The sequence below is a fragment of the Aulostomus chinensis genome, chromosome 15 (genome assembly GCF_037954235.1).
Source record: "Aulostomus chinensis isolate RoL2024-O1b breed Wild chromosome 15, RoL_Achi_v1.0, whole genome shotgun sequence".
NCBI lineage: Eukaryota > Metazoa > Chordata > Actinopteri > Syngnathiformes > Aulostomidae > Aulostomus > Aulostomus chinensis.
The window spans coordinates 9,409,833-9,425,452 of record NC_141334.1 but is presented as its reverse complement, the minus strand read 5'-3'; the positions used below and the strand labels follow the sequence as shown (position 1 = coordinate 9,425,452).

The 15,620-nt window shown below is 41.4% G+C and overlaps 2 protein-coding genes across 9 annotated transcripts in view; both read right to left on the bottom strand.

The window, feature by feature from the left end:
• crebrf (creb3 regulatory factor) overlaps positions 1 to 4,360 on the bottom strand; it is a 31,006-nt gene extending 26,646 nt beyond the window's left edge. The window contains exons 1-3 of one of the 3 annotated variants that reach the window (XM_086226105.1): positions 4,221 to 4,347; positions 3,989 to 4,093; positions 3,573 to 3,684 (exon numbers count right to left, since the gene is read on the bottom strand). The gene's annotated coding sequence lies outside the window, so the exon portion shown is untranslated. Of the gene's footprint in view, positions 1 to 3,572; positions 3,685 to 3,988; positions 4,094 to 4,220 lie in introns of all 3 variants that reach the window. The other 2 variants (XM_086226106.1, XM_086226104.1) reach the window with 2 other exon arrangements.
• A 235-nt stretch (positions 4,361 to 4,595) lies between these two features.
• pcyox1l (prenylcysteine oxidase 1 like) lies at positions 4,596 to 15,567 on the bottom strand. 6 transcript variants are annotated; one of them, XR_015119560.1, is made up of 9 exons: positions 15,227 to 15,567; positions 14,070 to 14,276; positions 13,793 to 13,967; positions 12,598 to 12,809; positions 12,010 to 12,150; positions 11,088 to 11,502; positions 7,505 to 10,396; positions 6,097 to 6,243; positions 4,596 to 5,271 (listed from the first exon to the last, which is right to left on the bottom strand). XR_015119560.1 is itself a non-coding variant. In XM_086227204.1 (8 exons), the coding sequence occupies exons 1-8, from the start codon at positions 15,333 to 15,335 to the stop codon at positions 10,147 to 10,149; spliced, it is 1,326 nt and encodes a 441-aa protein (XP_086083330.1). In that variant the 5' UTR covers positions 15,336 to 15,567; the 3' UTR covers positions 6,354 to 10,146. The 6 variants fall into 6 exon arrangements, 4 of the variants coding, with proteins under 4 accessions (XP_086083330.1, XP_086083331.1, XP_086083327.1 ...); XR_015119559.1 differs by having other exon boundaries at positions 6,097 to 6,240; XM_086227204.1 differs by lacking the exons at positions 4,596 to 5,271; positions 6,097 to 6,243 and having other exon boundaries at positions 6,354 to 10,396; positions 11,088 to 11,213; positions 11,397 to 11,502.
• Positions 15,568 to 15,620: the final 53 nt, after the last annotated feature.

Genomic DNA, 15,620 nt, shown 5'->3' with positions numbered 1-15,620 from the left:
CTTTTTTTCCAGCAACTTTCTCTGAACATTTAAAGATATTTCTGTCTTAAAAACTGTCATTTGGAAAATACATATAAATATAATACATATAAATTAGTATTCAAAATAATGATATATGCCTCATTATATCTGTCTTGTATCACAACTTTCCATCTTTGCATGCAATCGTATCTAAAAATAACAATAAAAAAAGGAAAAAAGACATTTTCTACATCAAACTTCAGTGCTTCCTTCCAATTCTGTCTGTTCAGGTCTTATTACAAGGAGGAGTTTAGTTATGACTGTGCTGCACTCAAATCATAATTCCACTATCATGCAAACAGCCCACATTCTCTGCCTCAAAACACTGGAAGTGATCCAAGTAGGCCAATCACCAGTGCCTTATTTGGAATGAGTTGCCTACTGATACCAGCCAGTTCCTGATCCCTTCAGAGATCTTAAAACAGAACATGTGAGAGAATCTCTTCAATCATGACATGTCAATAATCCAAAGTGTGTGTGTGTGTGTGTGTGTGTGTGTGTGTGTGTGTGTGTGTGTGTGTGTGTGTGTGTGTGTGTGTGTGTGTGTGTGTGTGTGTGCGCGCGCGCGTGCCCACATAGTGTTTCAAAAGAATACGGATATTGACAAGCAGCCAATGTGGTGCTCAGGTCTGGGCTTTTAATTATTCAGTCATGTGTTATTTTATTTTTCGGTGATATAAACAGACAGCAGGCAATACAGCTTATAAATCCATATTATCATGTATTGACTGACAGTGGAGTCCTATAATGGTTTATGATGGCATTATCTTCATAATCATATGAAATGTCACTCTGCTTATACAATGCTGAACAATACATAATATTAGAAATATTTGAATATATCACGACAATGTTCACAGCAATAACAAAACAGAAATGATTGAGAAAAGGGATAACTTGCATCCCTCAGCAAGCCGCTAGTGGCTCTGGTGGGAGCTCACGGAGGCCCTGTTCAGTTCAGACATGGCATTAGGATGCATCCTGAGTGATCCCATCACAAGTGGACAGCTCTAAGTACACAAGTCACCAAGTTCACCACAAGTGAGAACATTTTGCTCTGTCCACTGCAATACTCACTATACAACTCTTCAGGGAGCAAATCTGCTGTGGGTATGTGGCTTAAAACAAGCCAAACAAAATGTGGTGAGTTTACTACTTTGCTGGATTATTTGTAGATATTTGTGCTTCACTAATTACCCTAAATCAAATGCATTCTAAAACACAAAGCCTTCAGTACCTCTTTGATTTGTTTTTGATAAATAACCATTAAATGTAAAACCACAATGGACAGATAATCACTCACTGCTGCAGCCTTCATTCCAGGTGTCATTATCTAATTCATCTAAATAACAACATGCTGTGCTGTCATTGACGTCCAAACTGGGCTGCAAGCCACACTGGGGTATAGTTTTTATTTTGTTTTGTTTTTTTTATATATTCACACGACAAAGATTTCAACTTGCCAAATAAATGTGTGAAAAATAACATAATGACTTGCAGCATTGCCTTATTTACTGAACAAAGGCAGTGCTAATATCATTAGCACCACCTGTGCTTTTTCTGCTTTCACAGGTCAAAATGTCTTCTGTGAAAAAGGTCAATTTATCTGATTCATCTTCTATGACGCCAGCACGGCTAGTGGGATTCATATTAGAAACATTCACATAAATAGCAAATGAACATCGATAGGTAGAGAGAACAAAATATGAAAGAGCCTGTCATGCATAAGAGAAAAGAGACAAACATCTCTTGTTCTTGATTATGTTATTCGGTATGATTCAGTGTAGGACTGTGTGATGGAGCCATCGCAATCAATAGCAATAAGAAAGCTCTTTAATACAAAGTTTTGCAATAATTTTTCTACTGTGGCACAATCTATCAAATCAGAGCTGCATTCTGACGTGATCTTGTCAATTCAGCTACCTCATAAGGTCAGGATGTTTTGAGCAGACATGGAGGAGATTGAAATTGTAAATGCAAAGTGGAAAGAAGCATCCTACTTATCCCAAGACAACAGAGAACATCATGTTCTTTTGCTGTTGTCTTTGCTTGGAAAGAAGCTACAAAGAGAATTAAGTTAGAATGTGAGTAACGTGATGAAGTTACAGTAGCGTTATTGTGAACCATCTCTTAAGTGAATTCATGTAAGAAAAATTCCTGTTTTGTGATATATATACTGTTTACATTAGATATAATTACATATACTGTGAGAGGGGATTTTGGTCACACTGCTAACCTCTAATTCAAATTCAAACCACCATGACAGCATACTCTGAAAAACAAAAATTAGGTTGCACAAACAAACCCGCTGCATGCTCTCTCTCTATCTCATAGGAAGGCCCATATGATAATAGAGTGCATTATGAATAGCACACAAACAGCCTCGTCTGTTTGGTAAATAAAGTGATTGGATTCCATCTCTAACTTTTATTATAACAGGATGTTAAAAATGAAAGGGAAGGACATTTTTTTTAAAAATCTATTCTTTAAGATTTAAACTGAAATAAAAACACTTTATTGTGATGTATTTTTCAACTGTATCGCCCAGGCCTAATTCAGGGTTTGCTCTATGTGTCTTCTCCACTATTGTTAGGGATTTGATATAATCTGGTTCCCACAGTTCAACCGCTGCTATAAGCATGCATAATTCCAAATAATTTTGATTTTTTTTTTATTACTATAAGTGGGGTAAAAGATGTGAAAAATGTCTTAAATTTGATGCATGGTGACTTTATTTGTTAAATGTACAAAATAATGATCAATCTGCAACTCAAGCAGGGATGCTGCAACTGCTAATGAAAGCCCACCATTACACTGCAAACAAAAGACACAAAGAGTCCCCACAAAGGTTATTGGCAATATTACATGATTATATCCTGATCTACTAAAAAAGCACTTCATATCATATCCCTGCATGTCTACTAAAGTACTCTGTTAACAAATCAAAATTACAGGAGACTGTAAATTCATAAATGTCTTCATTGTTCTCAGACCCTGCACTCATCACAGATCCTCAGCAAGGCAAAACAAACCTCAATCTAACCCAAAGGACCAACACCCACGTAATCCCTCTTTCCTATTGGCCAAAAGCAAACAACGTCCCGCCTCCAGGCTTTTATATATGGCCGCCAAAACTGTCAATCTCTGCTACTGCTTCATAATAAACATCCCGTTTCAATCTAGGTTGAGGCAGAAGATAAACAAGTTGAAGGCCTACATATCCGTGGCCTAGATAGATTTATTTAAAAGATAGATAGAGTAAAATCTGACACTCATCCGCAAAACGTGGAGGCAGGAGAGGCTTACACGACTCGCCGTGACATTTGTTAGCATTTATAGCGTCCACGAAACACCAGAGTTAATCTACGCAAATCGGCGGATAAACAGCAGGTTGTTCATGAAAAACCTAAAGTAATCCAAAATCGAGTGACAACACAACTCAGACGATCTTCTCAGTGGATATCGGGTGTGTTATTGACTTTCTAACATAAACACAGAGCGAGGCTGTGTCGAGGTTTGAGCAGGAGTGTTTGGTGTTGGGGGGCGTGTACCTGCTGAGAGCTCCGGCTGCTGCAAGAAGTCCGAGGGAGCGTTTCACTGGCCCATATACAGCGATGTGTTCAGTTAGGACGAACAATTACACCAGGAATATTTATTGTGGTTCTGTTGAAATAACGCAGAGCTTGGTTTGGGTAGTTTAAAAGTAACAAACCTATCCTCTTACATAAATCCAGTTCATAACCAGCCCGTAACAAGACACTCCTCATGTGAAGAGGAATTAATATTACGTGGATACGATTAAGAAAACGATTGGAGTGTTATTTTTAACCGGTTTAGCTGACTGACATTTGACAGTGACCGAAATGTATACCCGCTCACCCTGAAGCCATAGCTAGAACTGCACGCAAACTCTTCCAGCAATAAGCTAAAACACACGACAAGCAACAAGCTAATCGTGTTTACTCGCCTCTAAATGTGTCTTTTAGTGCGGAACTGGAGAGTCTTGCTTCCCTTTCAGCCGTAGCTGACAGTCAGTATGGCCTCCGTCCGTCCGCCCCCTTCCTCATCCCAGCTGAAGCCCGACACACAACAACAACCAAGCTGCCGTTAGCTTCGGAGCTAATCCTCCGCCACGGTGAAACAACCGACTCACTGCTAGGTAAAGTTCCTCCAAACCAACCAATAACAATCACACTCACTTTTAGGACGTCCATGCATACGTCTCGCTTCGTGTTGGACCTCGTGTAGGTTCCCGTGTCGGAGATAGGCCCCCGTTTCAATGGAGTCCACACGCTGTTACAGCTCTCTCGGGTTTGTTTTGTTTTTCTTCTTCCTGACGGGTTCCTGGAAAGCGCGTGACTGCTTGGCCACGTGGTAAGCCTCGGGGCCAATAGGAGGAGAGCTCGGGGCTGGTTGATTCAATATTTCACTATCACTAATATCTATGTAATCTTGCAGCACTTTATGTCATCACTGCCTTTTTAATAGTAATATTGTGATCAAACAACAACCCACGCCTCCCACACTCATTCAGCCTAAACTACAAAACGATTTTCTCATTTTAACACTTGTATTTTATTGTTTTTTAACAAAAAAAAATAATAAAACAAGAAAAAAAACTAAAAAAAAACCCAGAAGCCCAATGCAACAACATTGCAAGCACCATGGCATCCACATCTTGACAACAGATATTGAATATATCATGGTTTATGGACAGATGGTGTTTTAATAAAACTGATCTAACTTTTCTTTCCCATGAATTCAAAAACAAAATTCTGTTGCCTGCATTTTCTGTGTTTAATTTTTATATACACTGATCAGCCAAAGCATTAAAACCACAATAACAGCAAAAAATCCCCCCATGAGGATTATAACTTTCAGTTTTTATTTTCTGTTTTTGGGAGGAGTTAATTTATTTGAATGGTTATTTTGAATGTTAGAGTTTGTAGTGCTTTAAATTTTACTATGTTTTTACTGATAGGTGTATCTAATATTCTGCCCATTCCAATTAGATGAATTGAGATGTATGTGTGTGTGACTGTGTGTGTGTGTCTCTGCGCGTGCGTGCGTGCGTGTGTGTGTGTGTGTGTGTTCGGGGGGGTTGTGTTTAGTTCAGGGTTATGTTATTATACTCAATACAGCACCTGTCGGTGGTTTTGCTGCTTTGGCTGCTTGTACATCGCGTCACCAATGACGTGCTCCCTCAGGTTTTTTTGAGGAGAGTTCCAGGCAGCTCCAACCCCTCTCTCACTGGAAAGAAAACATGTGGCTCCAATCATGATTAATACCAAATGTTAAACATGAGTACAGTGTGATAACAAAATACATAAATAAACACACTAAACCAGCACGTTATTCTTACAAATAGTAATCTGAAATCATTTGAACAACAATGGTCTCATACAATGCTGAAACATCATTCAGGTTCAGTATGACACTAGAAATACATGAGCATGAGCACTTCTTGGGGGCTAAAGCTGCACTTTTGCAGGGTAAACAGCCACAATAATGTCAGTGAAAGAAATTAAGATCACTATACACAGGGGACTTCCAAAATAACCTGTGACCTCCGTCATGCAGCCATCAATTAAAATCCCAAATCTTTCTCTAAAATCAAAAGTGGAGGAAACACGTACATCCTCCTGTCTGTCTGTGGAGGGTAATGTCTTGTGCTGGTGGCAGTGGGAACACAGCAGCCCCACAGGCTTCCACTGCAATGATCAAACAGTCTCTGACTAAACGGATCACACACATATCAAACGGCCTGCAGAGAGAGCTCTGCCAGATTGGCAAGGATGGGAGAGGATCAGAGAGAAGAGAATGAAATACGGACTGTGTGTGAGTGTGAGTGAGCGTGTGTGTGTGTGTGTGTGTGTGTGTGTGTAGGTGAGTTTGAGCACTCAGGAATTTTTCAGCTTCTAGAGAAATTAAACTCAGGGAATCTGTTGAAATCCAAAGCATCATGAGTTTGAAATACAACAGTGCCATCATTATTACAGCAGATGTATGTGCTTCGCCCTCTAAAAGGCTTGCTATTGATTTACCCTTCACGTTAGGCTCTGCCTTGGCACCCACCTTGAAACACCCGTCACTAACGAACTCCCTCTCCCCTGCTGCCTGTTTCCCCTGATCACAATCAGCCACCTGAGATTTGGGTCTTGAGAGAGGTAGGCCCCGGGGCAGACACATGGGGGTGTCCATGGTGGCACTGGCAACATGCTGCTGAAGAAATACAAAAAAAAATTTAAAAAATCCAACACAGCAGCATAGAATCTCTGCTGCCAACTAGAGATTCATCGGTGAACAGCACAGCACAGCCAGGGCACTGGTAAGAATGCTAATAAGAGCACAGATTAGGCACACAAAGACTACAGCAAAGGCAAACTGATTTATTAAATATAAATCAGCCAATATGCTGGTCTGCCTCTTCACCAGTGGTGTACCTACAGTCTTGTTGATGAGGTACAACAGATCCCCTTTCCAACAGGGCGCTCAGTCTTCCTTTTCTGATGTGGTTGCATAGGCTAGCAAACTCAGAGGTAAATTTTAGTCCAAGACCCTGGTTGGCTGTCAGCACTATGTAGCCTCTCCTGCTAGTGGTAACGGCTATTTAATAGTGACTACAGAGTGTGAAAAAAGAAGATTTGTTAACTGCCGAGTTTCTACTGAGTGAGAACAGGATTCAGCGTGGAGACACTGCTCAATCTGTGGCTTATCACTCAAAGGCTGCTACTGCTATTAAGTCAATTTTTTACATTGTAAGAGACAGGAGACTTTGTTGTAACATAGTTATATTAAAGACTACTTTGAGTTTGAAAACTGTCAAAATACAGCAAATTTAAAAAGTCTCATTTAGTGGGCCTGGGCCAATACTCACAGAAACGGAGTTAATCCTGATAACTACAATGCCGGGACTCTTTACATCAAAGTGTGTGACCTTATTAGTCACAGTGACTTGTGGAAGTTTGTCTTTGATCACTAAAATGAATAATTATTCGCCAATCTCATAATTGTAGGCAAGAAAACCTCAACTACAGTTTCATTTCATTAAACGGACATATGATTCTATTAAGTTAACGCTTTGCTTTCTGCCTATTCCCCCCCCAAAAAAAGAAAAAGAAATTTAAACTTCAAGTCACTGAATCCTACTGCAAAATGAGGTCAAGCAAGAAAATGTGAATTATTTTCAGCGCTCAGAGGTAGATTCTTCAAAAAGTAATTTTTCCATTGTGCAATTATTAATGGACAGGAAATGAAATCCAAATGCCCGGGGAACATCAGAGGTGGAACGTTTAAGAAAAAAAAAAAAAACTGTAAAAAAATCAAGGCAAACAAGTCAATCTTTTATTCTATCAACAGTCAAAAGAATACACACCATTCATTATAATGGCTGTAACTAGCAGATGATACTCGTAGGTTATGCGCTGTACTTGGAGCAACAGTCGTACCAGGAAATCAACAGCTTCATCAGATAATCAGTCACCTTACTAAGTCTTGCCACAGCCGATTATTCCATTTCATGATTTTTATCGGCGGAGGGAGTCTGGACTGTCTGTGAGATGCAGCTGACAGGTCAGTGAACCTTTGCTTTTAGAGTTGAACATCTTGGGGGCACTCGTCCCGTCTCCCACTACAGCGCAGCTGTCAAATCAAGTCCAAAAGTTTAAAAGAGAAAACTTAATTATGTTTTGTCAAACTACGGTGTTTCATCAAGAATTGCCTTTCACACTTTGAGAGTCAGTAACATCATTAAAGTATTGTTGTCAAACCATCCAAGTATAATAATAATAATAATCAGCTTTCCTAGTACAATTAAAGTAAGAAAAGCACGTTCTGGAACATTTGTAGTTCTCAAGATAATCCTCCTCAGAAACCTGAAGAAGTTTCAAACAACACAATGTACTGCATTAGTTTACCTAAAAATCCAGGGAGGTAAAGTGTGCTATTTCAACTAAACAGGGAAAGTTTTCTTTAATTTATAAAAATGATCATCTTTTATCGATTAACTACCGTTAGACGTCTTTAATTCATAAAGATTTTTGTCCCCTGCACGACTTCTCTGTGGACCTTCAGAAAACGCGAGCCTCATACTTTCGGAGTTAATGGCAAAACAATTTTTTTTTTGAAGTTTCAAAACTCTGAAATGCATTGTCCAGTATAGTCCAAGTTTCTTTATCCAGCTGTATTTGTGACCCTTCACCTTGATTTGAGATTAAAAAAAAAACCCAAAACATAACACTGTTCTGGTTTACATTCTTCAACACATACACAGTTGAAATCCCTCATCCTAGTTGGCCCGGGACTTCAGCGATGTATTTTTAAGTATTGAGCAGTTGACTGGATAAAGAAACTTGGATTGTGTGTTTGACAGTTTGCAAACAGACTTTTTGTGTAGTTTTACTTGTTAACACGTATGTGACAAGTGTTTTCTGAATGGATTCACCAAGAAGTCATGCATATGTAAAAAAAAAACAAAAAAAACTATGAATAAAAAAAAACATCTAAAAGTGTATAACAGATAGGCCAATTGTCTTTTTTTTTTAGATGAAGTATCACTTTAATCCAACAGATGCTACAGTGTGGGATGGTCAGCAGGTTTATCTCCATGACAACAGAGGAGACTCCCATCTGGTGATGAAGATGCACATTATACAGTCCAGAAATCTAGTAAGTAAATCTTGAGGTGTTTCGTCAGTCCAGCGATTCATAAGCATAAAGTCAGAGTTTTACAGAGAAACAACTGAAACCAGATGATGAGAGAAAATACTGAATTTAAAAATCCAAACATGCATCATTACAGCTCAACTGCCACCACTTCTGACACCGTTATGGGGTCATCAGATAAAAACAGTTTGCGTTTTCTCATCACTCCACACGATGTTACTATTAAGCAACTGGAGCATTTGGAATCACAAGAATTTCAGTTCAGCTTTTTCCCAGATCCAAAAATGTGCCCTGGTCCAAATACAATATTAGAAAGCATTTCCTCTGTCAAAAGTTAATATTTTCTTCTTGTATAAACACAGTCTTTCATTTTCGCTGTTTCTTGATAAACCTGTCCAACTTTGTCCTCATATGTTTACCCATGAATACAGTGCTTTAAAAGGAACAGGATCTAAACAAGGTTTTAGGGCTCGAGAGAAGAGGAAAAGACGTCATCATTACCACCAGAAGCTCAGCCGATCTATCCTCTGCTTTTATTCAGTCCAGTGTGGAAGCTTGTTGGCTCCATTCCCTGAAAAAAAAATCTTTCCGCTGATTATGCAACAAAAGCCACAGGAAGCGGAGATAATGAAATGGTCTGATGAAAAGGGTAATAGAGCATCTCACCAGGGGCCACTACCACGAGTCATCGAATAATGATTTTATTAATTTACGAAAATCCTACTTAGATTGCTTTAATGAGATCTTCTCGTTGAAGCCGACGCTAACAGCAGAGAGAGATTTATTGCCAGTGATAGCGACGCTGCAGCTGGTTTATGAGCCGCTTGAGTTGAACATTTCAAAGTGTCAAATTTTTTTCTGTGAAATTTGGAATCCTTGAACGTCACTACGGTTTTTGACTTGGTTGTGATAGCTTTCCTTCATTATAGGCATGTCACTGTCCCAGCTGCTGTCGGTGATGGTAGACCAGCACACCCCTGGCCGCTCAACAGCTCATCCACTTTATACTCAGATGAATATTAACGGACGTTTTCCATGACCTCTTGGTTTCCTTATTTCTTGGCAAAACAAAAAGTCTACTGGCAGCTGAATATTTGGATGGAACCATCAAGTAGCATCTGCACTCACTCCCTAAAAGTATAGCAACCATCTGCAATCTTAACTGGGCTTTGAATAATACATAACTGTCTTTAGTGCAGCTATTAAAGTTTGTCTAGTCTTGTTTGTTCCGTATTTGTTTGTTCTTTCAGGTTAGTATGAAAATTTGGGCTATTTTCTGGCTCAAGACTTCAGCAGGATAAATACTTAATATGCAGTTAAAAATATGAATGTGCAATATTATTTTGTGATGCAGCCTTAACTGCGATCACCCACACTTGTTTTTCTGCGTCCCAACTCGAACAAATGAACACAGAAAAAAACTTTGCTCGAGCTTATTTGGAGATTTTTCAGTTGATCGGGTCATAGTTCGGTCTTGATCCTGTGCATCAGGTCTTTCTGGTCCACCATGTCCGTCTGTCGGTTCCAGCGGTGGTACGCCAGCAGGGCGATGTTCTTAGCGGCCACTGAGCTCATCTCCATGGCACTGCCGGCCCACTCTATGCCATTGAGGTAGTAGAGATTGGAGTGAAGCTCCACAGGGGGTAGACCCTGACTGCTGCTGTAGCAGGGGTAGGCCTGCCACTCCGTCACCTGCACCGAGTAGTACGACCTACAGTCGAGAGGGACATTAATGAGGGAACATTCCTATTGTAGCAGAGTTGTGGTGCAGCGATGCCATCAGATGTGATTGGCTTTGTGGACATCAGCTTTTTAACAACTGCTTACGAGGCAACAGTGACAACCCCCCCCCCCACACACACACACACACTGGAGGATAATCTAAACTTGATGTGTCGACAGGCAATGTATTGAGGAAAATAACTTTGCAATAACATAAAGTGACTACTAAATCATTGTCATTATTTAAACAAAACTACTAATAATTACTTTATTTTAAAGCATAAATACTTCTTTTTTTTAATACCTCCGCATTAGCGACAGTAATGGGCCAGAGACATTTTAGAGTTGCCCTTCCCATTTTCTTTAGAACAATACCAGGTACTTCCTTGAATTTGTCACACACTGAAACTTGAGAATGAACTAAAAATTGAGTGGTAAAAGATCAAGGTCACAGGCTGACTTCATGAAGCATAGAACCGCAACGTAGTATTTCTTTTAGATCTTAAATTAGACAAAACTGAGTGTCTTTGGGTTTTGACAAATTAAGCAACTGCAGCATTCCATTTACAGACCAAACGACTAACTGTGGAAATATTCAGCACATCAACTGGCTGTGGCGATAAGTTAGTTACAGCCCTGATTAATATCATGATAAAGGAGCGCAGGGAGGAATTGCTAACCTGAAGAGTGTTTTGAGCTGAGCCTTGCTCAGCGGCTGTGGTGAAAACACTTTGTAGACCCCAGCCTCTTGAGGCTGCTTCCGCCGGAAGCCCACCGAGATGTTGACGGGACAAACACTCGCCACGCTGTTGAAGAACAGATCAGGCGTCTCAGTTGTCAAGATGCTAGCGAAGGGGAACAGACGGGGGTCCGGGAAGCCAAAGAAAGAGGTGTTGAGGTAGCCGTGGACAATGGTGGCAACAGTGCTGTGATAGTTGCCGCTGAGCTGGTCAAAGGGAGGTGTGAAACCTTGGAAAGTGACTCCAGACCTGACACTGGCCTGGAGCGGCGTCGCGAGCACGACGATGTCATACAGATCAGATCCTGTCCCTGCTGCTTTGATGAAGCTCAGCTGGTACTGGAGAACCTCACCTGCTGAGCAAAAACACCTGATCAGGGTCAGTAAGTCGGTACAAATCCACCTCTACTGGCTCACAGGGTATCTATGGGTGGACGTCGAAAGAAGAATAATAAACACTTTCAAAACTTCTCTCCCAACATGGGATGGAACAACTTCAAGATTTTCAATGGAAGAGGATCTTTGCATAGTGGAAAAAAAAGCAGAAGTAGATAGTTAACTCTTGATCCAGTGGTGCTACACTTCACCTACGTACTGGCAAATATCCACAGCCCCCACGTCTGTAAACTATCAGGAACAGCTGGCAGTAAACCAGGTGATAAGAGGGTATTTAGTTCATGAAGTGGAAATTGCTCATGTTCTGCTTAGGGCGGGCCCAATTGAACTGAATCATTGTTGTCAACAAGGAAAGTAGGAAAGTTAAGCAGAAAATTTTTTTTAAAAAAATTTTGAATTGTAAAACCGAATTAACATGAAAAAGCAAGTCCTTATGTTGCCATGAAGGCAACATCAGGGTGGAGTACCAGAGTAGACCGGGGAGATGGAGGAGACTTGTGCTTGCAGCAGGTTGGCGTTGGCTATCTTCAGAAGGCCAGAACACACCAGCTTGTTGCCTCCTTCCACCGCCCACAGGTTGTTCTGGGCACCAGCTAAAGACACAGCGCCTGAAAGAACACACACAAATGCACACGCACGCACGCACGCACGCACGCACGCACACACACACACACACACACACACACACACACACACACACACACACACACACACACACACACACACACACACACACACACACACACACACACACACACACACTAGCAACAGACAGTGCCAAGTGCTATGAACCAATTATCAGCTGCCCACACACTTTCCTGTTCTCTGGCTCCCACAGGCCTCTCTGTCGTCTCACCTTGCTTTCCTATCTTCTATTCTCGACTCTTACCTCCTCCCTTCCTCATCTCCCATATCACTTTTCTTTTCCTTCCTCTTCCTCTCTCCTGACCCAGCATCTGCAAGGACGCTAGTGTTGGCTTCTACACTGCTCGAACACCACTTCCCCTCCTCCCCCTTCCTTATTCCACCCTTCCATTTCTTCACTCTCATCTGACCTACGAAGGCAGGGATGCTGACGTTTTGCCCGTAGTTGACTCTCATGATGGGTGCGATGACCTCGTCGATGAAACGCTGGGACACGCCCAGCTCAAGCAGCGAATCGGAGAGTGGCCTCCGGGTCATGTTGATGAAGCCACTTCCACCCAGAGAGTCCAGCAGCTCCTCCACTGAACTGAAGGCATAGCCGTGGGCCTGGTACTTATAGATCCTACAATACACACACACACACATCAGGTCATATATGTGCAATATTATATTATAAAGGATGGCAAGAAAACTTTACACTCAAAGCAGCAGTAATAGTAAAATTCAAGGGAAAATGCTCTGGTACTGGATGCATCTAATTGTCTATACTTTTTCTATAGCTTTTGAGTACACATATTCTATACGCTGGTCCTTTATAACTTATTTTATTTTTACATGTTCGATGCGTCACTCTGTAATGTGTCAGTGTCCCTTTTGTGGGATCAAGAATCTATTTCAACCTATCAATGTCACCGAGGTACAGAGAAGCAAAGAAAGTGATACTGGGAAAACTCATAAAACCAAGAGCAGTAACGGCGTGAAGAGGCTGGTTTCTGAGGAACTGAGTCAAGACAACACAACTGATATTTGAGAATGGTTGCACCAGCTGACGTTCACAGCAGGATTAGCTGGAAATGCAGCATTAACTCTGTTGTCATTCTGTATTTTATTTTGCTGTTGGAGGATTAAGCGTGCTGATATTTTATTACAGCAGTATTTGAAACTTCCCGCATAAGCGCAGTACTTTCCCAGGACTTATGCTCGGGAATTCAAACATTCTGTTGAGGTTTCGCAGTGATTACAGCAGCAGATGTCAATCATTTTGGAAAACCTAAAAAGCTCAGCAAAGGCCCATTTATCCATTTACTGAAACACTCATTCCACACATGAATTGATTGTTTTTAAGTATTTAATTCGCTGTGCAATATAGAGAGAACTACAGTGGCGAAGGTGGGGTACACTGTAAATGCCTTTTGCAGGCCTGAATACACGGGTAACACTTTATTTTCAAGTGTTGGGGACATTCTAACGAAAGCTTGGCCCCTCAACAAACCCACACACACAGGTCATGTAATAAATCAGGTCTTAGCTGCATTGTAGCTACAATTAAAGCCCAGCATACCAAGCCAGGAAACTTCCTTCAAAACACACATATTTCTGGCTTACCTCATGAATTTCTCCATGATTTCCTCCACCCACATCTGCAGGCGTATGAAGCTTATGCCATAGCGCCACCACAGCCGGAACAAGTCCAGCAGATACCAGTCCGTCTCCTCCAGAATCACTTCCTCATTGTTGAACACAGCCGTCTTTCCGGCCACGCTGCGGCGATACTTCAAACCTTGAGGAGCCAGCACAAGACATCCACATTTTTATATTCATCAACAGCACATACAGCCACACAATGTAAACACAAGTTGTGTGTGTGTGTATGTAAACTCACCCAACTGTTTAACAAACTCCTGCATATGGAGGTTGAGGGAGTGAATGATGGAGCCTCCAGACTCATAGTCATGATGGTTGACTGTTACCGTGGCGAGGCGACCTCCAACCTCACCCTTCTCATATACGTCAATGTGGACCTCAGGGCCGAAGTGCTGGCGCAGGAAATGTGCAGTGGCGCTGCCGCCTATCCCCGCCCCGACCACCGCTGGAATCACAGGGGAGGATTGAGACGGTCATCACTGACATGCAGTTCTGTATTTTATCAAGATTTAACTACAGAAAAAACTCCCTCGAAACATAAAGAAAGAATCACATCTGAGTGTTAAATGTTTAGCATTCTTGCTTATCATTTTGCCTCTTTTGCACAGGTTGTGCTGTCATCACAATACCAGCTCGTCTGGTCTAAATGACTGAGGAAGGAATTTCCACCTTCAAGCCAAGTTCACCAATGCAAGGTTGAGTAGGATCTTCATTAAATCCTCTCTCGTAACTGTTGCTCCCACATGTTAATGACAGACAAAAAAAAAAGACGGTTATTCATTTATGTGGGCACTGTCTTGTGTGTGTGCGTGTGTGTGTGTGTTTGAGAGCTATGACCAACAATTGAAACATTCCTGGCAACACCCCCCCCCCCCCACACACACACATTCTTTAAGCACCTTGATCAATATTAAATCTTTTTGAAATATCCTTTATTAGGCAAGGAATTTGAAACTAAATTATTAAAGTCTAAAGGTGCTGCAAAGAATTTACCTTCAGTAAAATTACTGTTGGCTTATTCCTGTAAAAATTATTGTCCTGATAAAATCTCGACTCATTTCATGCCTGTGTGTAGGAGGTCTTAGTGACAACATGATTATATACACATTCAAAATATGGTTTTATACCAGGATTACAACAGCGATTTCCCCCTACATTCACAAAATATGTCAAGTAATGCAACTTCTGCTTCCTCTTTTCCCATTAGCGTGTACGCTAGTTTATTAGCGACGATGCTCCTGAGGATGGATAAATAGCTCAAATAACGTGTCAGCTCACCAGAACTAGATGCAAACAAGATAGCTTATTAACTCAAAAAGACAAGAAAAGAAAAAAGATAATTTATTCTCTGAGTGCAGGCTAACATTAGCATGACCCAAAGTTGTTTCCACACACCTATTTTAGAAGGCGGAGCTCCGTCAACATGAGCAGATCCCGTTGGGTCTCCGGTGGCCGACCACACTGACAGCAGGAGAGCGAGCAGAGGTTGCAGAGGGCCGCTCATAACGGCGCCGGGGCGGAAATGTCCGGGGGAGCGAGGAGATGCTAATATTCGTTAACCGGCGACACAGACAGCGGATCTAAGCGGTGAGCATATTCAGAGAACAGGTGAAGAGACAGTGGAACGTTTGTAAATTCATGAGGAGGAATATATATTTTAAAAGGCGAGTAATACTGAACAAAGGGTGGGTTGTCGCTGCTGATGCCGCACTGTTCACTCGAGGACGCTCGGTCACCGCTACATCCGGCAATATCACGTGACCCGAGACTGGCGCGCGACGACCAATCA